This window comes from Synchiropus splendidus, chromosome 17 (assembly GCF_027744825.2).
Source record: "Synchiropus splendidus isolate RoL2022-P1 chromosome 17, RoL_Sspl_1.0, whole genome shotgun sequence".
In the NCBI taxonomy this organism is placed as follows: Eukaryota; Metazoa; Chordata; class Actinopteri; order Syngnathiformes; family Callionymidae; genus Synchiropus; species Synchiropus splendidus.
In genome coordinates, this window is record NC_071350.1 from 16562937 (window position 1) to 16590634 (window position 27698).

Here is a 27698-nt window from a genome sequence, read left to right on the forward strand (position 1 = left end):
CTATTGTTTGATGTGCGGGTGAAAAAAAAAATTAATGAATTAAATATTAATCCGTTTGAATAACCCCATTGCGATTCGCTAAATGATACTATTTTTAAAACAATTATTTTTGTTTAATATGTATTTATGAAGTTGGTTCAGTCGTAAATCGCGAAGTTGTATTTGCATTATTATTGACGGTCATTTGTTTTACGGAAGTGAAAGAAAGACGTCATGCCACCGCATTCCGGACGAAACATCAACATACCGGGTGCCCGCACCACGTGACACTCGATCGAAAATAGTAGCCAATCACATAATTGGTAGCGGCGTCCTCGCTCGCCCAGCCAATCAGAAAAAAAGGGTTGTGTTACCAAGGAGCTCTTGTGACTAATGCATGTCATATGACTGTGACACCCATGGAGACAGTTACAAGAAAGAAGATTCGCGCTTAGATTTTAGACGAGGAAAGGCAGAGACGTTCTGTACCGAACAGGTACAAAATGCCTCCGACTCTTTTCCAGAAACTTTTCAACAAGAGATTTTCGTCGCCTCCCCCGAGATGCAGCAAAGACAACCCTGCGTTCAGGTAAGCGGCGTGTGTGCGCCTTCGGAACTTCCGCTGTATTCCGTGGAAGTGCCGGAGACTTTGGTGTTGAATGCTGGAAGAGAGTGTTGCAAAATAAACGCGCTTTTTATTTGTTTTCCCGGCTCTCGACGGAGTCGCGCGTGACGTGTTGTGCTTGTTAGCATGCTAACCCGTTAGCAACTGTACACGCTGCCTGCCGCCTGGACGCGTCTTCACTTGTTTATATAAGTCCCTCGGAGCCAGCGTTGCCAATAACGAAGCGGAAAAAGCTGTCTTTATGCTTAACAAGTGTATTTTAAAGCGAAATTATAGTCTGAATAATGTAGTTGCTGTCTGTAGTCGCGTCCTGTTTCTCTTTGTCTCATGTCTGGCGGGGGTTGGGGGGGACGTGACAGGGCTGACCCGGGTTTTGTTTTGTTTTTTTCCCCTCTCTCAATCTGACTTGGGTGACTACTCGGTACCACTGACGTGACTCAGACACACACACGGCTCTGTGCTCAGTCAGAGCAGGACACGCTGGGCTCAGCGATGGAGCGCGTTACTGCATCATCCTGTGGACAAACTGCGGCTCCGAACGATGTATTATATCACGCCTTCTGATCTTAAATCAGTGGAAAGATGGTCTTTGTGTAGATGCTCACTGTCTGGCTCACGCACGACTGCACGATGACCTGGTGTGACACAGAAATGGTGCAACAGACAGCACCTTCCTCTCCACTGTTGCCACATGGATTGCAGTTACTTCCCCTCTATTCAAACAATAATGTGCCTGGTGAATACTACATTTGTTTAAGATACTATTTTGTGTGCAAGAGATATGTAGTTATTAACTGATACATCCATCCATCCATCCATCCATCGTCGCCCGCTTATCCGTTGCCGGGTCGCGGGGGCAGCAGCTTCAGAAGGTCACGACAAATGCCCTTCTCCCGAGTGACATCCACCAGCTCCGACTGGGGGATCCCGAGACGCTCCCAGGCCAGCGTAGAGATGTAATCTCTCCACCTGGTGCTGGGTCGACCCCTCAGTCTCCACCCAGCTTTACATTTGATCCAAAAAATAAAGGTGGTATCTACCTGTAGACTATCATGGAGGCATCTCACAGGCGTGTCACCAACCTAGTGTTGACTTGAGTGGTTATTATACATAAATGTCACATTTGGTGGATATGAAATGGTATTTTATTTTGAGCAACATGACATGCTGTTATAAAGAGCATCACTCATTAAAATATTCTTCTGCTTCCGCTTTTCCCATCCGGGGTTGCCACAGCAAGTCAGTTTCCTCCACCTTTGCCGACTTGCGCATCCTCTCGAGTCACACCCCTCCTCTTCATGTCCTCTGTGTCTGCTGTGTTGCATGGTCAAGTGGTATATTCAGACGATATGACTGTATGTTGTCTTCCTGTAACATTCTATGAAGAATTCTATTATATCTAGATTCTATTTGGCAGTTTTTTTTATTCAGCATGTTGTTGGCTAAAATAATATTGATGTTCATGTCAATGTATTGATTTTTTTATATTGATATTTTTGGTCCCTATTGTTTACAAATGTATAAAGTCCACGTTGGATTACAATCATCTTAGTCTTTTTGACGTTCTCACCTGATTTTGAAGGATTGCTGGTCTATATTGTCACGTATTTGGGTTTCACTGGAAGGGAACCTCATGTTGAGTCCACCTGTGTTTTCTGAGGAGGCTGTGGGGTGAAGCGCTCAGCTGCTTTGTCAGAGGCCAGTGGTGAAGTCGAGATGAGTCTCTGCTGTGATCTGTGTACCTGCAGAAGTCATGCAAGTACTGGCCCACTTGATGCCCTTCTGGATTCCATTTCGGACAGCAGGTTGGCTGACCTGAGGAGGAAAGCCTTAAAAGCCTCTCCTGTTTCCTTGGCTGGAAGACCAATCCCTGATGGCATACTGTACATCAGCCAGAGAATAGCTGTCTAATCCGGGAGTCGTCTACACTCCCTGCTTTTCATCATGAAGATTTGTTAAACCGAGATCACCTCATGCGTGCCGATAAACCTCACCAGTCTTTTTCCACTGAAATACATTACAATAGTGAGCAAATGCCGTGACTTCTTTAATTACACGAGGAAAGAGTAGTGTCTCAACTTCCTGACTGGTTGCTCTTGTAACTCCGCGGATCATGTGAGGCTTTCATCAATCTCAAACTGTCATGTTCAAGGGTTGATCACATGGCTGTTCTTTCGGTCACAGGTTTCAAGCTACATAGGTGTCTCAGCGTTCTGAAAGAGTTTGTCAGCGATTCTCACTTGTTTCAGTGAATGCAAGCGCAACAAATTCTGCGCCATTTCCCAAATTCTGCAAAGACAGCTGCTGGCCTCAGGTTCTGATCAGTTATTTTCAGCGGGCACGCTGACTTCTCCGAAGTGCAGGCTGTCCTTGAACATATGCATCAGAAGCAACACTGTTGAGATTGAAACGTTTGTGCAGAAAGATCCCGTTGTTGCTTATTTAAAAAAAAAAGGATGTGCACGTACATGATCGCGAAGACTGTTGATTTCGATGAGGTTGACTGAACACTGTTTGCGATGCTTGACTTCAGGTATTCCGGAGGTTGATGGTGATGTGCTTGGCACGAAAATTAATTTAGAAGATGCTCATTAAAAGCCTTTTATTGCCATAAAGAATATTTGTTGACACTATCACATTCAAAGGTCAGTATTGCTTGGTCATTTTTTAATTAGTTTTGGGAACAGGCCTTCAAAACATGAGCAATTGCTGCCCTGTTTTTTGAGCATGAATCTCTACGTATGGTGCCATCGTGGGTGCCATTATATTTTATCTCTTTGGATTGGTGAACGCGGCATAGAATAGCGTTATTTTTGGGATGTTTAATGCTGTTAGAATGAAGAAAAGCTGCCGTATCGTCTTCCCTTCACACTCGGTCGACGTACATTGGGACGTCCTAATGCCATCCTTCCATAGCTGCTTATCCGTTACCGCGTCGCTGGGGCCAGGTTGTACCAAGTGCCTCTCTTCCAGGCAACACCCATCAGTTTTGACTGCGGGGGATCCCCCAACCCCTCGGTCTCCTCCAGCTGGCCGTGCGTCTAGGGTCCATCATCATGAGACATTGGGGGGGCATGTTTCAAAATCCTTGATGACCTACTTGTTGGGGGAAGTATGAATACCTGGGCTTTACATCCATGTTTGCTAATGCTATATTGCTAAATGCAGTCGTGTTAGGTCTTCATCGAGTCTTGTACCTGCTGCCCGTATGTTTTGTCATGAAAGTAAGTGGGCTTGTCTCTGAATCACGTGGGAGGTACAGTGACCACTGGCCTTGGTCGGGAACCTCACTGCATCAGAGACAAGAGTTTGTGGTTTTCTCTGTGCGTCGTTCTTTTGCCGCAGTCATGTCGCTCCACTTTCGTCGCTCAGCTTACCCTCTCCACTCTTGATCACCGCTTGCCATTGTCAGTAATGAGAGTTCTGCCGTCATTACTCCCAATTAACCCACTTTGTGACCTCAGAAGAGTTGGAGAGAGTTCAGAGCTGAACGAGTGCTGATGGATGGTATAGTCACAGGATGAATTTCTCTTCTTAATCGCATGACTTTTTATTTTTTTATGGTCCAAACAAAAGTCGCTCTTCCACTGTTGACAGAAGTGGGGTAAAGATAACAGCAATCCTGCATGTTTGTCAGTACACAACAGTCATGTGCTTCGCTTCATGTGATTCACGAGGAACTCCTGCCACACCTTTTTCTGTCATGTGTCACTGATTCACAAGAAGTTGTAACTCAGGATTAAGGACTTAACGTGCGCTCATCTGCAGGTGGAAAGACTGGCTCAGTCCACCTCAGGCTACGTGATTGTCGGTCATAATTTAGAGGTTTGATTCCAGGGTTGTTGTGTGATGCACAGGACTGCGGTGCTGCTGGAATGCAGACTACACAACACGAAAGCCGACCTTGTCCATCCAGTTAAATAATGGGCACCCTCTAAACATTCTTTTTCTGTGTGTGTTATGCAAATCCGTCATTAGTTTATCCTTCATTCATGGTGTTACCTGTGTTCACAACCTGTATCACATTGGGCTGTTTGACAAGTCACAGGGAATGACATGTGACACAGGGATAAATACACAGTTGCAATCAGTGAGTAAGTGTACACATATCAGCTTGGCAGGATTCCTGTTATCTCAGAACAGCTTCGACAGTATTTACTGACAGAGCGCGCTGACACGCCGGTGCAACGATCACATGTCTGTTGAGAAAGTGCTGACTCTTAAAATGACAATATAGGTTGCTAAAGGTAAATTTAGATGTGCTAACCAGGGTTTTCCCTCCAACCTCACCGCCTCCTACAACACAGTTTTAACCCGTCCAAATCCAAATCCATGGAGTCAGTGTTCGCCCCTTGACATAAGCTGTATAGGGGCCACCTGACGCTGTATTTTAACCACTTGCGCTTGGAGTTTTTTGTCAACATGTAATGAAGTCTGACTCGCTCGCTGTCAGTTGAGGACGACTCTGCCTTTTAGGGTGGACCATTAATGTTTTACAATGCAATGTGGTCTGCCGTTGTTGACCTAACTGCCTTATTGATCTCCACCCGCTGCCTGGAGAAAATATCCTGAGAATGATGTTTGTGTTGGAAATATTTACACATCTTCACCCAAATTCTTATGTGCCATGAGTTATTGTTCAGCATCACAACCCAATATCTGTACAACATATTGTTTTTTTTTCCTGAGATTACTCCACCCCTTTCTTTTTTTTTTTTGAAAACAGCAGTGAAATTGTTGAAGGTCTTAGTTGATGAAATCTTTGAAAGGTCTTACTGTTGCAATTGCAAAACAGGGTTTACCTCAGTACCTTCTCACTTTGCATCAACTGCAGTATAGTTATTGCTCTTATTGGGAATATTAATGCAACACTCTTAAAAACCCACAACATTCTTCATGTCAGTTCTGGAAGCTCCTCGTCTCCTGCCCTCAAAACATGCCTGGATTATTTATTAGATTTGGTCGGATTAGACTCCCTTTATTCTTACCACAATGGGGAAATGTTTCAAAACAGTTGGCACGAAACCAAACTACGTTAGGTGAATCGAGTAGATCAGTATTGACTAGAGTGGTGTCTGTGAAGTCTCAGCTGTTTACGACGTCTCGATCCATCATCGAACGATCGCTCGCTTAATTCATCAAGCTGCATGCTTCTTGAATTAGCCCGACTTCTCCACCGTCTCTGTTTCCCTTCGGTCAACACGACACGCAAGGTCACTCGGACATGGCTCTGAAATTGTATTTTAATGCTATTATGTCATGTTTGTAGGACAAGCTGCATTTATGTAACCGCCTGTCACTCACTCACACACACACACACACACACACACACACACACACGTACAGAGGGAACGCAAGGGCCCTCTGAGGTCAGTCTGACGTCGGACACGCCGCAGTAAAGGAAACTTGGGTCTGTTGTTCTGACCTTTATCAGTTTACACCAGGACCACGACCTCTTGAGGCTTTGCACGACATCTACCGCAGTCTACATTACACAAGAAAAGGTTGAATTCTGATCAAGCTTTTGTTATTGGGTCATGACATTTTAATGTTGACTTAAATTCTGCAGTAGAAATACTTTTCTTCATCATGCAAGGGGATTAAGTTTCAAACATGATTTCTGCTGATTGAAGTGTTCTTACCAGAACTCTTTGAACAGAGTGTATGATATTAGTCTCCCTCACAACTCTTGGAGGTTAATCAAATTAAATAATATCTATAATATGATATATATAATATACATTTATATAAAAATATAAAGCATCTTGGGGGCAAAATGCATAAATAGAGGTTTAAATTTAACTGTCATTATTTACACTTCCTGAAAAATAACCAATAGGTAAAGCTTGACCGTTGACGCCCTTTTGGGTCATTTTTGACGGTCTTAACTTCAATTTTCAACGATGCCTTAAGCTCCCACAGACCACATGAAGTGACTCAGTGGGCCAATTTTGGCCCCCCGGCCTGGACTTTGATCCTGTCTATGAGTGTATAATAATGACAACAAGAACATAAGTATTCTATGGCGTCACAGGTGTGCACTCTGGTTTCCTCCCTACATCCAAAAACGCGTTTGTTTTTTTGTTGTCTACCTTGCTACAATAAGATGTATAAACTAAACGAATCCATGTTTTAGTTGAAAGGCGGTTGACTTTTGTTTCGTCAGCCATGTTGTCTTCGTTCGTAGCTTCCCATGTCATGTGCATTGTAAACAGATTGGTTGCTTAACAGTAAAGAGATGGCTAGAACAGAAAGGGAGCAAAACAGAAGAAGAACAAAGGGCTGGATTAATAAAGGCCACACAAACAAGTCCCTCTTTCTATCAGAGCCCTGCTCTTTGGCGGTGGCTGCTGCTGTTGCTGCTGCTGTAGTGTCCAGCTCACACACGGCTCCTCCGATCACCTGACAGTCTCATGTTGTGTGAATTTAGTTCACCGCTATTCTTAGAGCCTACTTTGGCCAAGGGTGGCGAGGAGAGAGGAGAGAGGGAAAAGGCCTGGGAAAGACCGGCAGACTCGCGATGATGTCCAGGTAAGATTCCTATTCTCATCCAGCGAGGTGGATTTAAGGTCTTTGCTGTTATTGTTATTGTTTAACTTGGTGATCAGTTTGAAAACATTTTAAGACAATGAGACTGATAAATGACACAGGCTTTTATCTCCGTTGTCATACTTAATATATCTGCTGCTTGCGTTTACAAATCGATTGGAAGCTCTTTAAAGATGGAAATTCTTTATCGCCAGTTTTAATCGAGACGTCAATGTCAAGGCAGTGCAAGTATGTATCAGTCATGAAGTCATGTGCTGCTTTTATGAATGACTCCCTCTCTCCTCCGTCAGCGCTCTGACAGTCACAAGCTCTGTGATCAGACACTTCCTCCTCACTGAACTCTTTTCTTCTTCCTTGTTTGTTGGGTTCTGTCCCTATTCTTCAGTTTAAACTTTTGCATTAGTCGTGACCTTCACTTTCAATTGTAAAATCCCGCCGTCGTCTTAAAGAGCACTCTGAACTAGTATGACTGTTACATTATGATGGAAATAGTGAAGGTCTTGTCTGATCCCCCATGATTGTTTTGAGCACAAACTTCTTTTGACTGATCACGCGAATGCTGATCTTAAGGTCAATGCTAATCCAAGTTTGTTGATGTAGTTTCACACGGCTGTTCTCATGCACCTCTTTTAGATGATGGTGTTATATCGACAAAATACCCAGAATGTGGTGTTTGCGTTCAAAGATTTTCAGTCGGTTGAACCCGTTTTCAGATGGCGCTTCTCAACCGCACCTAAAATAATCCTCCAGGAAGCAGTCGTACCACATGATCTCATGCACGGCGAGGAGAGTGACCTGCCCCTCAGGTTGTCATTTGATCTCCTATAAGTACGTCGGCTGGGATTATGTCACCCGTTTAGCGCTGCGATTGGGTTAACAGGTAGTGTTTCCAGCAAGCTGAGTGAGAAAGCATTTAGAAGTCCATCTGGGTCAAGTTGAATAAAGCCCCATTGGAACTGAAGACCTGCGCTGGTTACAAACGAAACAGATGCTGTGTCCGACTCCAACTTTCAGGCTTGACTTATGCTTCAACACAATCTAAATCCGGGTTGGGCAATTACCCATTCCCTTTGGGGCCACCTGAGACGCTTGGACTTATGTGACGGGGAATGCTATGTACAAATGTGGGTACTTATCAACTACAACGCTGAAATATGAATCATGATTTGAAAAAAGGGGTGATGACAATAAAAGTAGTTTAATTAAATGTGTGCCTTTTATCTGTTAAATTATGTTTCAGTTTTTCAGTTCCAAATTTATCAGCTATCTTTTGTTTAATTTTACTTTTGTTTTAGAAAATGTATATTATCCAAAAATGCATTCATTTCTGATTTTAATGCAAAAATGCAAGTTTTTCTCTTATGTATTTTTTAATTCTTAAATTCAGAGAGATTTTGTTTCTTTTTGACAAATACACTATATTACCAGCAGTATTGTAAGAGACTTGTTCATTTTTACTGTGATAATAAATAAATAACTACTAAAAGAATGTTTAAAAAAATATATAGTTGCGTTCTAAGATGCTAAATGAATGTCTAGAAACATGCAGCACAAGGTGAAATTTATTTGAAATTGCATTCTATCAGATCTAGATGGTTAGTTGTTCAGTGTCTCTTCTTGTGTTAACAAACCACTGCATAGGTCAGCAACTATTCTTGTACTGATTCCCTGGACATGTTGGGTAAATAAGCCATGCCTGGAATACACACCCTGCCCAGTGGAATTTCCTGGTGTGTAGTTGAAGTATTGCCGTAGCGTGCAGGAGTTATGGTGGCATGCAAATTGGACTTAACTGTCCTCTCCCACATCTCCCATTTACCATAAACACTGGTGTTACAAGTGGCTGTCTGCGCTCAATAAAATGATATATTTAGTTCCAGGCTCAGCTGGATGCCCATGTGTCAGTCCAGTTTATCTGTCAGATCAGGAAAGAAAATCCCGGACCGTCGAACTGTCGGTCCAACTTTCTGTCAGCTGTCGTCTGCCAACTTTCTGTAAAGGCTGCAAGAAGAGCGGAACACTGTTCATGTCTTTCGTCCCCATCTGTTGTCCATCATTAATCATCAAGAAGTGGAGAGACAGGAGGGAGGAGCGAATGTCTGCGTGGTAGAGTAGAAGTTTCATGTTTTTATAACGCAAGAGTTGATGATGGCGATGACTGAAACGTGAATAAAGTAGTTGCTAGTTTTGTCTGTAACAGTTGTAGCTGAGGTATTGCTGTGGGGAGAGGAAGGAAGATTGTAGGATGGTCACCCAGGCAGTGCGTAGACTGACATGCTCATTTGGCTTTATTGGATTATTCTCTTCATTTCTCCGGTGTCAAATACCTGCACATCAGTGTGTCTCGAGGGCCTGCGATGGCAGGTTCCCCCACCTCTGTGGCATTCAATGAACCTTCCAGATGCTACTGTACGACTAAATGGCCAGTGTTGCACGGTGCCGGCATGTCCCCCTGGACCCCACGGCGGTCGACGTATGGCCTGGATGAATGGAAGCCATGAGATGAAGTTGGCACAGCTATGTCCGCTGGGGGAGGTGATGGGTTTATTACAAGCTTTTCGCTCCTGCTTAGAGCGGAGGCGCTTGTCTGCCCACACCAGTTGGAATAGACGGCCGCAACAATAAAAGGCCTTTGGTTGTTGCTTCCTTCGAATCATCATAAGCTATGATGAAATCTTCATATTCTGAAAATGAATAAAAGTAAATCAGTTATTTTGAAGTAAAGGTAATTATGAAGTGTTTTTCTATTTATGTATTTGTTTTTCTAAACTTCATGTCGCAGCAGTAATGCTATGCAGCTAACCAGTTGAAGCGCCTCCAGGTTCTGTATTTGGATTCTGTCCTCATTCTTCTTCTCTTGAATGTGTTTAGCACGGTGTACGACTTTGAGTTTTGCTGCAAAAAGCTGAAGATTGATTGATCGAGAAAGTCGTGGTAGTTTTGTTCCTGAATGCCTGCTATGTTCTTTAATGTACTGTGTGTGTGTTTGTTCCCCCAAAATCTGACTTTGATTTTTTTTTTTCTTTTCGGACTAGAAAAGACTAACATTAAAAACGTAATGTAATGTCAATTATACGACTTAAGTTTTATGATTCCTGACCGCAGGGAGCCACGTGAGCTGACCCCTCTCTCCTGTTTTTAGCTGGACAATCCCCCAGCTGGATCCCAGTCAGATCAGACTCATCGTGTACCAGGACTGCGAGAGGCGTGGCCGAAACGTCCTCTTTGACTCCAATGCCAAAAAGAGGAGCACAGAGGAATCTCCCATCACAGTGAGTCCCGTGTTTCTGCACCGCTCCTTTCCTCCTCTCTTCCTTGCAGGTCATAAAATTAAATTGGAATCATGTGGCGGTGGCAGGAGGAGATGTAAGACAGTCTCAGGTGTGGCCTGCAGCTCCATCATGTGACTTGGTTCTGCCCTGCTGCACCTCTGAAGTGAGAACTTAATTGCTGGTGGAACTGTAGCGCATGTTGGATGTGCTCGTGCGGCATTAGCGTTTAGCCAGTTGTAATCACAGAAATCTATTATCAGTGCGTCGGGTGTTTGAATAACAATAGCCGCACACCTCCAGGACCACAACATGCTAATGCGCCTGTCTGACCCTGACCGGTTTGTTCTGGCGCTCTTATCTCCAATAATAATAGCCTCAGCTGACAGTCGGCGTGTAAACAGCATTCTTTCACCCTCCCATGACAGACCTGTCACTCACTGCCCTGTCACAAGCTCTTCCTCTTACTTGGTTTGTGACCATCGTTTGCATTACAGAAACGTAACCTACTTCAATTCTCATGTCTCCAAGTTTGGCTCAAGTTTTCCCTTGGACAATACTGATACCAGCAGTTACCTTAACTGTTCTGTGAAGCGATTGGCTGCAGCAGCAGGTCACTGAATCTTGAAATCGAAACTATTTTTCAGGTAGATACAGAGACTTGCAACAACAAATCTTCCATCGTCATGAGGGATCAAAAAGGAGCCGAAAGATTTTTAATTTCTGCCTCTTTTTTAATGCATTTCCTTTTTCTACATGACAGGACAGCTTTTGCTTTACTAGTATTTTTGTTGCCAATTCGACCAAATGAATCATTATTATGTAGCCATTAGCCTCTCATTGCTTTAACTTCAGTAGTTAGTGCTACTATCTCACAGCAAGAAGGTTGCAGGTTTACTTCCACCTTGGGGCAACCTTGGTTTCTTCCGTGTTCTCATCCACAGTGTTGACTTGTTGAAACTGTTGTCATCAAAAAAAGGTACGGCATTGCCACATATTCTTGGGTTCAAAGGTCAGATTACTGAGCAGTCAAGCTGTCAAATCTGAGTGTGTAATTTGGAACCTCATTGTAATGTTCAAAGTTATTTACTGGGTGGTTGACCGTGCTTTTGTCAGCTCCCTCCCTCTCTGCTGTTAGTGTGTCTGACTCATGCCTGGACCATGCTACTGCAGAGATCTGTGACCCCTTCTGTGACCTGACCATTGATCTTGATGGTGCACCAGCTTCTGCCCTGAGAGTTGGGAATGATGATGAAGGGGTTTCTCAGTGGAAAAGCTAGTTGAATGTCCTTGTTGCATTTGAATGTAACTCCCAACTTGATTTATTTGGACTTTTTTGGGTGTTGCACAATGACAGCGCCGGCAAAGTTGCTCTTGTGCACACCCTTTTTTTGTCCGGTATAAAAGAGCAGTGGAATGGTGCGATGGATTCATGTGTTTGTGTAGTGAAAGGGAAGTTCAGATCCCAAAAGAAAAGTGAAGAGAGAAGAGTGAAACGGCAAAGGGAGTGCTGCGGTAGAAAGAGTGGGGGGAGGGAGGCGGCAATTGCAGTGCTGCTCGCTCACGAGTTCCCGACTGAGTCATATGACTGGCAGTCACATGCTGCTTCTCTCTGTGTACACACCTCATACTGCACTGCAGCAAACACGCATGGACGTGCACAGCCTGAAACACACACACACACACAATCAGAGTTGAATAGTAGAGCGATCCATGTTCCTAACCAGATACGCATGTTGGTCGTGGTTTCGAATGTCGCATTTAAGCGACATTCATGCACACCACCCCGCTCCGCTCCTCTCCTCCTGAAAGCATTCCTCTTCAATTGGCTGCCAAGTTAAGAAGCACATGACCCAGACTGATTGAGCTCACATTGCCTGCAGTTGGAACCGCCTCCGGATGAGTCAACAGAGTTTCTGCCTTTATTATTAGTCAAGGTTCTGCCAAAACGACTTTATGATACATTCCGTACTGAAAAGCCTTGGCAGAAAGGGTGTTGGCCACTTGATGTTATCTGCCTGTCCCGTGAGAAAATGCAAGCCTCTGTGTGTTTATATGCAACACGGATGAAGGCAAAAAGCTGAGTTAGCAATCACGGATTGACCCATTTTTTTATTGGTTACTCTTTAATACGGTTGTTCTCAAAAGAATTCTTGCCGTCATGGATGTTGCAGAACAAGATGGAGTATTCAAATACTTTATGCGCCTTCAGTTTTAGCTCTTGAGCTTTGCGCCTCCCTGTTCCAGAGCACTGATGGCCAGGCGAAGATCTTTGGGAAATGCTGCCAACTTCGCCCTACAGGAGGCAGCAGCAGCTCCCTCGACAGCTCCTCGTCCAGCACGTCGGAAACCAAAGAGCATGGGCCTCGCTACCAGGTATTTGCACGCACATCTTCTTTCATGATGAGACACGGGGCATGTTTTAAATCCGACCTTCGCTCAGGGCCCGAGGTGTTCGTCTGATGTGGCGATGCTGGGAGAAATGATGTTTGGCTCTGTCGCCATGAGCTACAAGGGCTCCACTTTAAAAATCCACCAGATCAGGTAGAAAGTTTGCGCCATCCTGTTGCTGCTTCTCAGTGCTCGCTGACCTTTTTCTCTTATCAGATCGCCACCTCAGCTGATGCTGAGCAAGGTTTTTACTGCCAGGACGGGGGGCAGCGTGTACGGCAGCCTCAACACGTAAGCACAGTTATCGACTGTTTGCTTTCCTCTTATCTTGTTCTCGTTGGCCCTCGACACGTCTAAATTTGGCCCCGTGTTTGTCTTCCTCTTTTTGCAGCTTGCAGGACAGTTTAGAGTTTATTGGGCAGGACGGTAACACGCTAAGACCGGACCAAAACACTGGAGCCAACGGCCTCCTAGGAAACATAGGTAAAATCACAACAATTCAGCTCAGTGGTGTTGGATCACGCGTCATGTGATCATTGTTATGGCTGCACAATGTTACTGTTGTACTGTAAAAGGAACTATCACTTAGTCAATCAAGGTGGTGACAGGGCGGGGGCTACAAAAACTCCTTAATATTTTGTTATGTTAATATTAATAAAATAACACCCAAAAAATACACTTGTGGCAAGATAAAGTGGGTGTGACATATTCAGTCCATGACATGCAAATCAATCTATTTTTATTTTCACCACAATTATTCATGATCCTTTTGTTCATATTATTCTGATTCTGAGCATCACTCAAGATGAGGAAATTTCCGTATTCTATTTCATTCTATTCAATAATTATCTATGTGTCAGGTTAGTCCTCGTGCTGCTGCGGCTCTCACATTTGCTCATGAGAAAATGTCCGAGACATGCAGCATTTGGATCAGATATTGCAAAACATGACACGGCAAACTGTCCGTTGAGCCCTGGATTTTTTACTCCCTTCATTGTCTTTTTTTTAATTAATTTATTTTTTTTATTCCTGCAATGCATTTAGTTCTCAAATGAATATGTGACTCAGTCAAATTCTATAATGAGCTACAGTGTACTTACTTGTACTGTTTTCATCCCATTAGACATTAAGTTTATTTGCACATATCTTCTTAATGAAGAGGCTTCATAGTACAGATGAAATTCACTCTCAAATGTTTATGTATTGTAATGTATCTTCTGTTTCCTTGGTTTAAAACTGGTGTCATGAAGAGCATTAACATCAATTTCAAGAGTCAGCGACTATGTTTATCGCTGAGTCGCTAGCTCTGAATTTTCCTCATCCTCACAGAGAGCCATAACTCCAGTGCTTTCTGTGACTAACTGTAAAACAGGAGCAGCCCATTTCTCTCCACATTTGCTCACTAACCATGGTTCATGTTTTTGTTGTTGTCTTTCCCCCCTTCTCCTCCTCTTCCCTCCTTTTCTATTCCATGTTTACGTTCGTGCCGCGCAGGATTTTCCCAACTCTGCAGCCCCAGACGGGCCTTCTCTGAGCAAGGCCCGCTGCGTCTCATCAAAAGCGCATCTTTCTTTTCAGGTTGGCGCTTTAGTCTGGCACCCAGCAGTAGTGTGCCAGCTGCATGTGTTTCTCTTAGTGGTAGACGGGGGTTGCACAGGCCTCGGCGCACTGCTGCTGCATGCAAGTGTAGCCATGTTTGCAACAGAGGGGGGCTAGTAGTAGCATGAGCCTCACAGCATGTCTTCTAAATGGGTCAGATCGCAGCAGAGCATCTTAATTCGATGTTCCGATGCCACTCCCCGTCCTTCATGCGAGGAGTGTCGACTCTAAATCAAACAAGTCATAAAGCGGCTGCTGCTATTTGACCCGGACCTGTCGCTGGTTTCTAGTCACTAGCGTGTGCATGGGTGCTAACAGGTGACGGTTGCAGTAGTTTTAGCTTCTTTCTGATTTGTCCCTTTTCACTAACCTCCTCTTTCTGACAACATGAGTTTGATGGGCCATTATATGCAACTTATTATGACTAAAACTCTTTCAAATGAGCTGTTCAATTTCACTTTCATCGCTGGTTGGAATCCAGCTTGACGCGACTCTGAGTTTAAAGCGAACCTGTGTCCCTCCTGTACAGAGATATGCTCCCCCTGTGCTTACGTGGGGTTCCGCTGGGCACTCTGGTTGCCTCCCACCATCCTAAATCAGAGTTGGTTGATGACTGTAAATTGTGTGCCCTCCAACAGACTTCCCAGTGTGCCTCCTAACCGAGGTAGCTGGGACAGACTCCACAGCTCAACAACCCCATAATTGGAATGAGTGGAAGAAAACAGGCTTCCTTTTTTAAAACAAAGTATGCAGTAGGACCCTGAGGAAACCTTGACAACCCGTTTTTTCAACAGTATTTCCACATTTGTTGTTCTTCAGTTAGAGGATGGCGAAAGAAGGAGAAGTTCAGCCCTTTACTTGTGGATCCATGTGCAAATGAGTATTTTGTCACAACATATTTGAATAATAAATGGCTATGTCGGGAAGAAGTTCATAGTTCTTTGCCAATTTTGTGGATGCCAACACCTGTTGGGGTGTAGTCGAACCCTTTTAGCATGCAGTCTGTGTGTCTCCTCTCTTTTTTCCAAATCCTGTATCCCGATCATTTAACCCCTTTTGCTTTGTGTTTTTATCTTTTTGTCGTGTTCCTACAGGTCACAGCCACCCCATGGACATGCCGGGCCGAGGACCGCACGACGAGAGAGACAGCGGCATCGCCCGGTCAGGTAATGTTTCCTTCCTCAATGCGGTTCCTCCTTGAAGACAAAGCCGCCTCGAGCTGCGAGGTGTCGGGCGGGGCACCAAAACACGACCTCAAAATTTTGACTTCAGCAAAAGGTCGAAACAACTTTCCGCTGTGGAAAAAGACGGCGACTTTCGCTGCCCTGCTCACCTCGCCTCGAACACCACCCAGGCCCATAGGCATGTCTGGTATGGGGGAATTATTCTTCCTGCGCAAACCAGCGTCACATGCAAAAGATTAAATATAGCAGCTCCCCAAACCTGCGTCGAGTAGATGAGCTTCTAATTCACGACCTTGTCTCGCCTCTGCTGGGTTGGAGGGACACACACACACTCACAAAGACATGCGTAACACAAGCTATGGAGTTGACACCCACACTGAAAGAAAGACCACCTGCTTGGTGTGACTCATGAATTCTATTTTCCTTCTCCCTCAGCATCTCTGAGCAGCCTGTTGATCACCCCCTTTCCATCGCCCGGCTCCTCCCTCACCAGCAGCTGTGCGTCCAGCTACCAGCGACGATGGCTGCGCAATGTAACCACCAGTCTGGAGAACGGGGTCTTCCCCAGATGGTGAGGACTTTTCTTTTCGGACCAGTATTGAATAACTTTCCCCAAAACAAACACACACAGTAGGCGACAAAATTGTGATAGTGAAATAGTATAATGATTCTTGAGTGAAGGACAAAGTAAAGTGCACGGATTTGTCACCTTTAGTGTTATGTGTCATTTTTAGAACCATGTTTTATGTTTATTTTTTTGTAAAATACTTGCTCAACATGAGCTGAGTGTCCCCAAAAACGCAGATAATGCTGTTAACTGTGTTCATTTTTGGGATACTCTAAAATGAAGTCAGAACAGGAGAATCCCAGGCTTTTGTGGTTGACAGATATGATGGAAGTGTTCAGATGAGGCCATCTGGAATCAGTCAATTCTGCGCCCAATAGATCATCCCCGTCTGTGGCTCTCTTTCGGTCACCTTGTGCGTCTCTCAAAAGTTTATCCTTCTTGGACTTCCTCAGAATCCAGTCTGCAGCTGGGAAAATGACACACGCTGCTGCTATCTGCAAACACATACACACACACATATGCACACTGCTTAGACCCAACAGCATGCTGTTTAAACCTGTTGCTCTACAGCAGCTGTCGGGGTCTCAAAGGCGACCCGTCGGAAATACATGTCTACCAGCTGCGCCTGGATGAAGAACTAGTTACAAAATGCTCTGGATTCAGACCAGACTTGATCCTCAAGTGCCTCATGTCTCCCCTCTTCAGGTCTGTGGAGGAAAGTTTCAACATGTCCGACGAAAGCGGCGCCCAGAGTCTGGGGGTGGCGCGCAAGAAGAAGATCGCCATCGGGGTCATCTTCATGCTGTCGCCCAATCCTGAGGAAAACGAGCGCTTCCAGGATTTCTTCTTCTCCCACTTCCCGCTCTTCGAAAGCCACATGAACAAACTGAAAAGTGCCATCGAGCAGGTGATCTGTCATACTTATGATTGATGTGGTCTAGAATCAAGTGTGCCTTGAAAAAAAATACATTGGTATAAAAGACAAATTTCTGTACTATTTTAATTAATAGCTGTGGTTATTAAGAAATATAATGAAAAATAAGCATAAAGTCTTTGTAAAATGAATATCTATAAAGGTATTCATTTGACTCCTGAGTCTAAACCCTCCATGATGGCAGCAAAAGCTTCCCTTTCATTCTTGCTGCTGCTTCATGTTCCTGACTGTTGGCACTCTCCTGCGCTGCATTGAATGTCATGTAATATGTCAAATATAATATGAAAACATTTCTATTTCACGATTTAATGCATTTATTTGGAATACGCGGTTTAATTTCAGTTTCCGTCAAACTCCCTTTTATCATTAAAAAACTACATTTACTCACATTTTTTCCAGTAAGTACTTATACTTTGCAATAACTAGTTTCCAGGCTTCTTTCCGCTGACGATAGAGATGTTGAATGAGCGCAGTGGTGTCGGATGCTTGTTCATTACCTTGTGCGCTTGTCTGGCTGCCAAATATCTGACGCTCCTCTGTCACTCTGAAGGCCATGAAGATGAGCCGGCGGTCAACTGATGCCAGCCAGAGAGCCTTGGCTTACAACCGAATGGTGGACGGACTCAATGAGTTCAGGTGAGGTGGACTATTAAAATCCGTTTTTGCTCTGACCAAGAAATGATGCTGAAATGGCTTCAGAGTTGAAATAGTTTATAGTTTTCATCAGGGATTGGGGTTTAACATGAACTTGTTGAAGCCTAAATGACCCATGACTGACTGTGAATGATGATGGGACGTCGAGATCAGAACAGTTGTGACCCTTCCGAAGCATGTAGTGATGCTTCTGTGTTCGGCGAACAGCCGAGTAGTGACTGAAGGGGTGTTCCTCTCGTCCGTGTTTGCCCTGAGACCGGTCTGTCAGGCTGCAACTTATTTTACCATGAAGTCAATCAATGACCACAGAAAAGTTTAAAACAAAGTAGACTCATTTAAAACCACATCCGGTCAGCATCCCACGTTCCTGTGCTGTCTGAGGGGACTGGAGTCGGCGCTGTGTACTGGATTATGCTCCTGTTACAGATGAAATGCGGCAGTGCTGAATGTTTCATGAGGCCGAGGTGATGCTGATGCTAATCCTGCAGCTTTTTAGTCGTGTTCTGTAGCAGTTTAGGCTCAGTAGTGGCTCCAGTTTTACTTGTCAGACCACAAGGTATAGTCATTGATTTAAATCTTCCGAATGCTAGTATAGTTTATCTTGAATAAAGAGTGGACGTATTTGTAGAAACTTTGCTTCATGATCTACTTAATTTAAATATATAGACAAAAAGACAAAAAAGAACCAGAAATGTAAAAAAAAGAAAGATTTGAACTCTAGTTATGTAATATAACTGTAGTATAGTTATTGATTTTAATGTTTAATCCATTTTGTTAATTATAGTGCTATTTTTTCCCATAACATTTACCTCACTGTGCCATGTACTATTCTATTTTTTCAAGACGAATATAAAATTGGCATTGATTGATAAGTTGCTTCTCTAAAGTAATTCATCTACATTTTTTTTATTTTGGAAAGTGAAAACCTGGTGCAGTGACAGAACCATAGTCGTATTATTCAGCTTTTTCCAAAATAAAATGATAAAAACGAATATATGAAATGGCCCAACATAATATACAAAATAAATTCATAAAATAAAAAAGCACAATGAAATAATTAAAATGACTACACAGTATAACAACATAATTGTTTTGAATACTAATTTAAAAAAATGTCCATTTTGACTAGTAGAGATGGAAGTATTCAAATCTTGGAATGTGAGTCATTTCAATCGCTGGAGCTATGAACTGGGTTCCTCATAAGGAGCCTTAGACGGGAGTAATTTTCCGAGTATGGCCTTGGTATTATTAGAGTCCATGTAAACAATCCGACTTGATGGCTCTCTTCACAATGCCAGCTGGGACTGGCTCCACCCACGACTGACCTTTTCAGATATGTGGGAAAAATGTTTGGCATATTTTGAAAGCTGATTGAGAAAATCCTCCGTTTATTTCTGCGAGATTGAACTAAGACATGAATGTTTGGGAATATTTCCACTCATATGAAGCTTTAAGTTATTGACATACTTCACAGTATTGTGTTCATGCGCCGAACTTGTAGTAGCCCTTTATTTTGGTCTCTGGCCACTCGCACCCTCACTGGCACTTCTCCGCCCGAGGTTACCCCCTTCACTGCTGAAGTCATATGCCTGCTGGCAGCCGGCCTCCGCAACCTAATCCACCTCAGACACTGACCATGAGTAAATAACATCCAACTGCCCTGCACAAACAAAATATCTCACCCGACACTCTCACTTCTGGACTGCCGCTAAATATAGGGGATGCTGCATCTGCTGTAGGATGGTGCGGAGCGTTTCAGGATAAGTTCAGATGATGATCAGGCAAAGCTCTGCTGACTGTGCTGCTCACCACAAACACTTCCACCTGTCAGGCTTCATTTTGACTTCTTCCACACCACGGAGCTCTTTTGAACACTAAGCTTTGTAACCGCGTGACTCTAGAAATAGGGTTAAAAAAATAATAGGAATAAGAATTTTAATTTATAAATCAGACAGATAACAGATATAGATATGTATCTAAAATGTATATATATACATATATAAATATAAATATTGAACATGGGTAAGTATTAAAGTAAAATGTGAATATATTGAATTGGTATGCGTTAATGCTAGAAATGAATACATAGATTAATTTCAAAGTATAAAGAATGGGGGGAAATTAAAACGACTTGAGGAAAGAAAAGTATATTAAAAAAATATGATGAATTCTTAAAATAATACTTAATATTTCAGAATAAAACGTAAATTGGGAAATAGAAATTAGTCGTTCTGGCAGTAGTTCTGACTTTGCTTTCTGGTCTCAGTACGGTAAATAAAGCTACCATATTAAGTCAAATAAAACAATACTTTGCATTTTGTACTGTAGTTCCCCCATGACTTGCTGGCTGCTTTCGAAAAGTAATGTTAATGTCTTCAAAATTTTGGAAATATTGATACCTTTTAGCTCTTATCTCATTAAAAAATATTTGAAAATGACAGATAGATTTTGTGTTGCCAACAAGTGGATTGAGGAAGTGAAGCGAGAAAAGTATTTTAACATTAATTCTCTTGATAATGTCGAGGCCTTTGAGTTTACGAAGGTCACGTTCTGCTATGATGTATGGCTGACATCAGATTTTATTACAATAAGAATCCAGAGTTAATAATACATTTTTTAGCAAAAAAAAATGCATAAACTACTTGTTACCCTCTGAGGAAGAGATAAACACAGTGATTGTGGCTGCATGTGGTGGAGTAAGTGGAATCAATGTATGAGTAATAATAAAAGTATGGGGCAAGACAACACACGTCAAGCCCGGGTTCTGCTTGTCTCATCTGGCCATTACCAAAAGGCCTCTGACATCATCTGTTATTCATGGCCATCCAGAAAGTCTCGCAATGCACCGCACCTAGCTCTTCTCCGTCGTCAGGACCGATATCATTTATTTATTCCCTGAACTAGAGTTTGAAAAGTGGCATCCAGCTGCTGCACTTTTCTGAGCGGCGGCTACAGATTCTCCACATTCCTCAGACGGCCGAGATTCCCCTGCCCCCGGGTCAGCCGCTGGCTCGGTGCCGAGACACACTCACTCACTCACACAGCCCACTCCGTTTGGAAACTCTGTGGCAGGGATTCGACTGGAGTCCGAATGCTGATACAACTTGTCTGCTCTGCTGCTTTCAAACGTGTCCCTCGGGGTCAGACAGCCCAGCTCTGTGGACTTGTTCTCCCCGACACAATCGAGTGTCTGTTCTCTCTTGGTGCGCTGACATTTGCTTTCTCCTCGTCCTCAGGATGGTCATCTGCAACCTGTACAGCATGCCCCGCGTCGCCGAGCCCGTCTGGTTGACCATGATGTCCGGCGCCTCGGAGAAGAACCAGCTCTGCAGCCTCTTCATGAGAGAGCTCTCCCTTCTGATGGAGCAGGCCTCCAAAAATCAGTTGAGTGACAGGACCGAGCTTCCTGGAAGCCGTGCAACACTGGGACACTTGTCTGTTCACACACAAGGGACTCTCCCTCTATTGGTCTCCTTTTCACTCAAATACACTGAGTATGTCCGATTCCGGTGCCTCCTCTTGGTTTGTCTCGGACACAAGCAGGAATTCTCTCCCTCACACTCGCTCCAACTGTTAATTGTTGCTGCTCTTCGAGTCATCGAGGCCTGTAAATGGGTAGAAAGATCTGGCATTGAACCCGGGTGACCTCATTTAACTCCATGAAATTGACGTGAAGAAACAAAAAAATTATTCAGTTGATCGCCACTTTTCTGGCTCTGCTTCTTCATCTGCCTGAGACGGGGCATTCCTGTCGCCATGGTAACGCCTCGGGTCGACATGAGCAGGATTCCAGGCTGCACGCATCACCACTGAATCACATAGCATGTGATCAAGTTGACCGACGTGACACAGTTGGGTCATGAGACAGGAAGGGAAGTAGCCGCTTGTGGTCACTACCAGGAAGTGAATCATGCTTGGTGAATGTGTGTGAAAGTACAGCTGGAGTCTGAAAACAAGCGAGTTGATACTCTGTCTTGGTGTGAAACGTTAAAGAGTGAGACAAAAGGCAGAGGGAGGAGAGGTGTTTAACTGATCTGGGATCAGTGCGAGGAGGCGTGGAGGGGAGTGCAGACAGGGTGACGACCACACCAACTTTATATTACAGTTGGATAAAGAACCACAATTTGAGCAGGCTCCTTCTCTATCACTTGGTGCTGAGCGCTTTGGTTCTGCCCCCTGCAGGTTCCTCCCTGCGCTGCTCACTGCCGTCCTGACCAATCACCTGGCCTGGGTGCCCACGGTCATGCCCAACGGACAGCCGCCAATCAAGTTTTTCCTGGAGAAACACTCGTCCCAGAGCGTCAACATGCTGGCAAAGACGCACCCTTACAACCCGCTTTGGGCTCAACTAGGTGAGACGCCGCGCGAATGCTGCTGTTTTCAGTCGTGTGTGTCTTCCACTTCTGAACCTTCCATCTGTGAGTCACGTAACAGATGTCACTCTGCAGGAACAGTGTCATCACATGACATGCTTTTAGTTGACATGTACATAGTAAGCAGATACACGGATACTCTTGTCAGCGTTGTGTATTTTAGTGTCATGTGACTCCGCAGTTACAACTACTTCTAATCTAACTACTTCTAAAGACACGTTATTTGTTTCGCTTGTTCAGTCAGTTTTCTGAAGTCTAGTGGCGACAAATGTAGTGCGTGAATAAGTAGGACGAATTTTTACCCTGGCTAATGCTGCCACCTTGTGACTGGAGATAGTATTGCATTTGTAGTGTCACAAAAGTTTGCTTTGAAAATGTGTCTCTTATTTATTGTTATATAAAACTGTATAAAAAAGAAGAAAAATACACTTTTTCATGTTCAATTTAATAGTCACAGGCTGCATCTATAATACTCACAATCATACATGCATTGCTCCGTCCTTGATTTATGACTGAATGAATGTTCTGTGTAGGGGACCTCTACGGCGCCATCGGCTCGCCGGTCCGCCTGTCAAGGACGGTGGTGGTAGGACGCAGACAGGAGCTGGTCCAAAGACTCCTCTACGTCCTGACTTACTTCATTCGATGTTCCGAGCTGCTGGAGACTCACCTGCTGGACAGCGCTGAGGACGAAGCCATCGTCATGCCCGGCTCTCTGATCACCACGTCCCTGAGAAAAGGAGAAGTGGAGGAGTCGGACTACGTGCTGGTCACCGTCCACAATCCTAGCACGGATTACCTGTCGCCGGGCGCCCGGCAATCTGAGACGGACGACAGCAGCTACCCCTCGGATAACAGCCTGCAGAGCAGCACGTACATGGACGCTGAGATGGATCACAGCACTGGAGACATGCCCAAGGGTGAAGAGGAGGAGGAGGAAGAAGAAGAAGAAGAAGATGAGGAGGAGGAGGAAGAGGAGGACAGCAGTGAGAGTCAAGGATCCAGAAGTAGTGTTCTCCAAAGAGGAGACTCCATCAGAACAGCTGAGGAGCTCTTCAGAGACTCCAGACTAGAAACTGTGCTCCAGGTTGGCTCAGCATCTCCTGGTGAGAACATCTGCAGCCCGGATGTTGAACCTTCACAAACATCTTCCCCTACAGTCCTCACAAGTCCCCTCTCAAATCATCCCGCCACAGAAGCTGCAGATTCTCTAGCTTGTGAAGAGTCAGCCAGCAAGCCCTTGAAGGTGCTTCCTGCTCAGCCGCTGGGCGTCTCTCTGGAGAAGAAACCCCCAGACAAGGCCCAGGCGGGGGCTGTGCCCGTGCCCGTGCCCGTGTCGGCGGGGAGCAGCATGTCCGGGCCCATGTCGTTGGTGTTGGAGGTGGAGCAGGAGGAGCCGGCCACCAAAGTCACCTTCCTCATTGGAGATTCCATGTCTCCGGAGTCTGACCCGGAAAGCCGCCGGAGGAAAGTGGATGAAGAGTTCAAAAAGCACAAGAGGAACCTGCTGTTGAGCCAGCAGAGAGGAGAGTCCACGACGAGGAGTGCGGACCAAAACAAGCAGACCAAGGCTGCTCCAGCGCTCACGAGGGTGTCCAGCAAGATCCCTCAGTGGAGCCCCAACTGTTTGGACCTGAGTGATTGTGATGAGGACTCTCCAGCGGAGACTAGAGTGACAGGCAGTAACGCCTCAGGATCTGGGGAAAGAACTTCACACAGGGAGTTTTTGGATCCCTCTGCGGTCCTGCAGACTTGTGACTCCCAGAGTCGAGGTCAGCAAAGTGGGAACCAGAGCTTCTGTTTGAGCTCTGCCAGCGCAGAGTCGGGGCTCAGCAGGAAAGGGGACGGCTTGTCGGGAAGGCGCTGCAGGTGCGGCTCCACGGACTCCTCCGACGCCTGCCCCTGTCGGGGTTGCTCCTCCGAGCAGGTCAAGGGTTTGGGGCAACAGGACGAGAGCGGCGCTGGGAGAGAGGACCAAAAGTGCAAGACGATGCTGGACATCGAGATTCCACGGAACGAGAGCTCTGACAGCGCGCTAGGGGACAGCGAGAGCGAGGAGACGGAGGACTGGCAGGAGGAGGTGCCGGTTCCATTTCCAGGGTGAGTACACTGGGTGACCAGTCACGTTTACGCTCAGTCCAATCCAATCTGAACCATCTTGGTCCCTTTTTTTGAAAGTAAGTGGTGTGCTGCTGTCAAAAAGGAAGAACGGGAACTTAAGATTATCTTAATGTCGTGTGGAATTTATCTTAAAGGTGCCCTTCATTAACTAATGTAATAAACTTCTCACCAGGATCTTATAAAATGTACATCCTCGGAAGCTATTTTTCTTACATTTCATTGGTCCAGTTTTGCAAAGCAAAGCATCAGCTTTTTATATCAATCATTACCCCCTTACTTTGAAGCCAAATGCTACTTTTTGATCCGTGAAGGACCTTGAACAATCGCAGGGCTCGTCGCAGGTCCATATAAAGCGATGTAGTACACTTGCCAGCCCTATAGGTGGCGGTCTTTGCGCATGTTTAAGCATGTAGACGTCGTCCTAACAACCTCAGTAGAGACGTTAATGTGGATCCACAAATATTATTTGTTTGGACGTTTTATATATAAAACGTTTTTTGTTTGCTTCATCTATTTGTTTTTTTCTGTAAATATGCTTGCGTGACATGTTCATGCGTTGTTCAAAGTATTATTTTTGTGCTCGGTAAAACAAGATTAAACCAAACGACGTCACTAGTAAAAGCGTTTTTTAATTTTAGATAAAAAAAAAACAACTAAAAGTGCCGATTTAAAAAGGAGAAGAGTGACTTTGAGGTCCAGCCTCCAGGTGGGACTGGAGATGGACTTCATGTTGCAACCCCTAATAGGCAGCTTACTTTTGAATTCCAAAATAAGCCTTTTTTTCCCAGGTCAAAGTCGGTGGAGAACTACTCCAAACCAAGCATTGCCAACTTTGGTCGGTCCCTGTTCGGCGGCTACTGCCCCACCTACGTGCCCGACTTCGTGCTCCACGGAATGCCGAGCGACGACAAGCTCCGACAGAGTCTTATGACCGAGCTGAGTCACGCCGTTCAGGTAAATAAGGCCCGAAAAAAAACGGCACCAACTTGCGATCATGTGGACTGAACTGGAGGTTCCTCTGGGCAGCATCCGGTGCTGGACGAGCCGATCGCCGAGGCCGTCTGCATTATCGCAGACACAGACAAGTGGACGGTGCAGGTAGCCAGCAGCCAGAGGCGAGCCACCGACGCCAACAAGCTCGGGAAGGAAGTCCTGGTCTCCAACCTGGTCTCCAGCTTACTACAGTCCACGCACCAGCTCTACAAACTCAACCTCTCACCAAACTTTGTACGGCTCCTTCTCGAGCAATCGCGCGGTGCCGGTTTCTCCGTCGTAGTAATGGACACTGTCTCCTCTTCAGTGTATCATGCACCTGGAGGACCGGCTGCAGGAGATCTACTTCAAGAGTCGGATGCTGGCCGAGTACCTGAAGGGCCAGACCAGAGTCCATGTGAAGGAGCTCGGGATGGTGTTGGGGTGAGTGCAGCCGTGGAGCCTCTCTGGGTCAGATCACATGACCAAACCTTTCCTGCCCATCAGGGCTGTTCACATTGCTGGAAGAGAGCTTGACTGCCTTCCATGTTCAATGTGTCCGAGCTTAACCAGGGATGGAGTCAAATTTTCATGCTTTTCCCGGTGATGCACTGCGACCAGGAATTGACTCTACTCCGGTCTTACATCATTTTGCGCACCCCAATATATTTGCGTCGTCTTCAACCTCTGTGTCTCCACAGTATCGAGTCCAGCGACCTTCCCCTGCTCGCCGCCGTCGCCAGCACCCACTCCCCGTACGTGGCCCACATCCTGCTGTGAGGCTCCGCCGAAAGACGGCCGTCCTTCCTCCCTCTGCAGCGACAGAGTGGAATCAGCTCACGAGTTTATGGACCGGCGCCACAAACCAACGGCTGAATTTCGACCACAAGAGGGAGCTAAAGACCGCAGCCTCGGAGTCAAATTGGAATCTTTTTTGTTGACAAAAAAGCCAAAGACTATAGTTTAAAACTCAATGATAGACTGCTTCCAGTATGATAACATCATTTAACATTGTTTTCCTGTACAATCTTTGGTGATGGGTCGCACTTCTCTCTCATTTATTCAAGCCTAGAATTTTTTTTTCAATTATGCCCGGCTCAATCTCGCATCCTTGCATTCAGGGTTAGAGTACATTTAAAGGGTAAAAAAGGGATATATTTCTAACCATTCACTTTCTCAGCGCGGTGATGCCCCATCATTTTTGCCTGCCTTTTTTTCAGTATATAATTTGGAGGTAGCTGTGGTTGGAAGAAGATCTGGGGTCACCAAGCCAATTTAGATTCTCCAAAGATGTTTTAGGAATATTTCAGCAGGTTCACCGTCCGTCGACTGTTTACGTGAATCCATTTCCGGGGATCTCACTGTGACTCGGGGCTCACACTGTATCAGTGCTTGCTAGTGGCCTTCAGGGACACGGTGTGCTCCGCTGCATGCTGGCGTACTTTAACAAGAGAAGCAGTGTCTCCCTGTTCCGGTTCTGTTGACCCACTTCCTGAAGTCTTAATAGAAAACAGCATGAGTCCGGTTTTGCTTGTGACGTCCACGCTAAAACTACTGCTCATCACTTTTGTACAACCCGACACCGTTGTTGTATACATATATATATATATATATATATATATGTATATATATGTATATATGTATATATATGCTTGTTTCCTCTTTGCACATGGATAAGTTATTTAGTGACTCGCGTCTGATGGAAGCTGTACATACTCATTTTCCATGCATTTGTACAAGACGTCTCTTTAAGAATTCTGATTATTTTTTTCCCAATTTTATGGGAATGTTGTGCAATAAAGAGGCCAGTTTCAGAAACGTGCCTGACTCATTCAATGCTGCGTCCTCCTTTGACTTTTTTTTTGACTGTTGAATTCGTGAACAGCCTTGTTGTTATTTTATTATTTATTTTTTAATTTTATTTATTTATTTTGTCTGCACTTTATTCCCAAACAGTTTCCCAGTTGGTGGGCTCCCCACTGACCATGGCAATAAATTAAATTCTGACTCTGATTCTGACTCATCTAGCTCCACCATGAGTCACGGATGGATGTCCCAGCTTCTATAGTGAGGCGTCCAGCTGCTCCATAAAGCTGATCAACTTTCTAGCCGAGCAATGATAAATCAGGATTAGAGTGCCCCGCCCACCCGCGGTACAGACGCAAACAGGAATCGAACTCATCGCGTCGTTATGCAATACACGTAGGAGTGTCCTTAAAAAAAAACTCGTTAAATTTCACGCGTCTGATACGAATTTATAGCTTTTAAACTTTTCCCTACATGTTTCGATTGGTGGTTATTAGTCAGAACAAACTACATTTATTTCATTTTCGCAACAAACTTGGACGAAGACGTCAAGTGTTGCATTCACGATCCCTATTAAGAACGCCTCCAAGTCGCCTTTGTAGGTGGAGATCTTATGCCATGCAATTAAAAAAAAGCAAACCCCGCGGACAGATGGTGATTCAACTGGAATGATG

General features: G+C 44.8%; 1 protein-coding gene across 3 annotated transcripts; it reads left to right on the forward strand.

Moving 5' to 3' along the window:
* On the forward strand, positions 1 to 27042 carry fnip1 (folliculin interacting protein 1). Of its 3 annotated transcripts, none has more exons than XM_053847259.1 (18): positions 1 to 568; positions 10296 to 10425; positions 12670 to 12798; positions 12866 to 12966; positions 13030 to 13104; positions 13205 to 13296; positions 14308 to 14391; positions 15507 to 15578; positions 16032 to 16167; positions 16870 to 17071; positions 17649 to 17734; positions 20989 to 21135; positions 21935 to 22104; positions 22659 to 24225; positions 25035 to 25200; positions 25273 to 25473; positions 25547 to 25662; positions 25920 to 27042. In XM_053847259.1, the coding sequence occupies exons 1-18, from the start codon at positions 483 to 485 to the stop codon at positions 25996 to 25998; spliced, it is 3639 nt and encodes a 1212-aa protein (XP_053703234.1). In that variant the 5' UTR covers positions 1 to 482; the 3' UTR covers positions 25999 to 27042. The 3 variants fall into 3 exon arrangements, with proteins under 3 accessions (XP_053703234.1, XP_053703236.1, XP_053703235.1); XM_053847260.1 differs by lacking the exon at positions 1 to 568 and adding an exon at positions 638 to 7135; XM_053847261.1 differs by lacking the exon at positions 14308 to 14391 and having other exon boundaries at positions 3 to 568.
* The last annotated feature ends 656 nt before the right edge of the window (positions 27043 to 27698 follow it).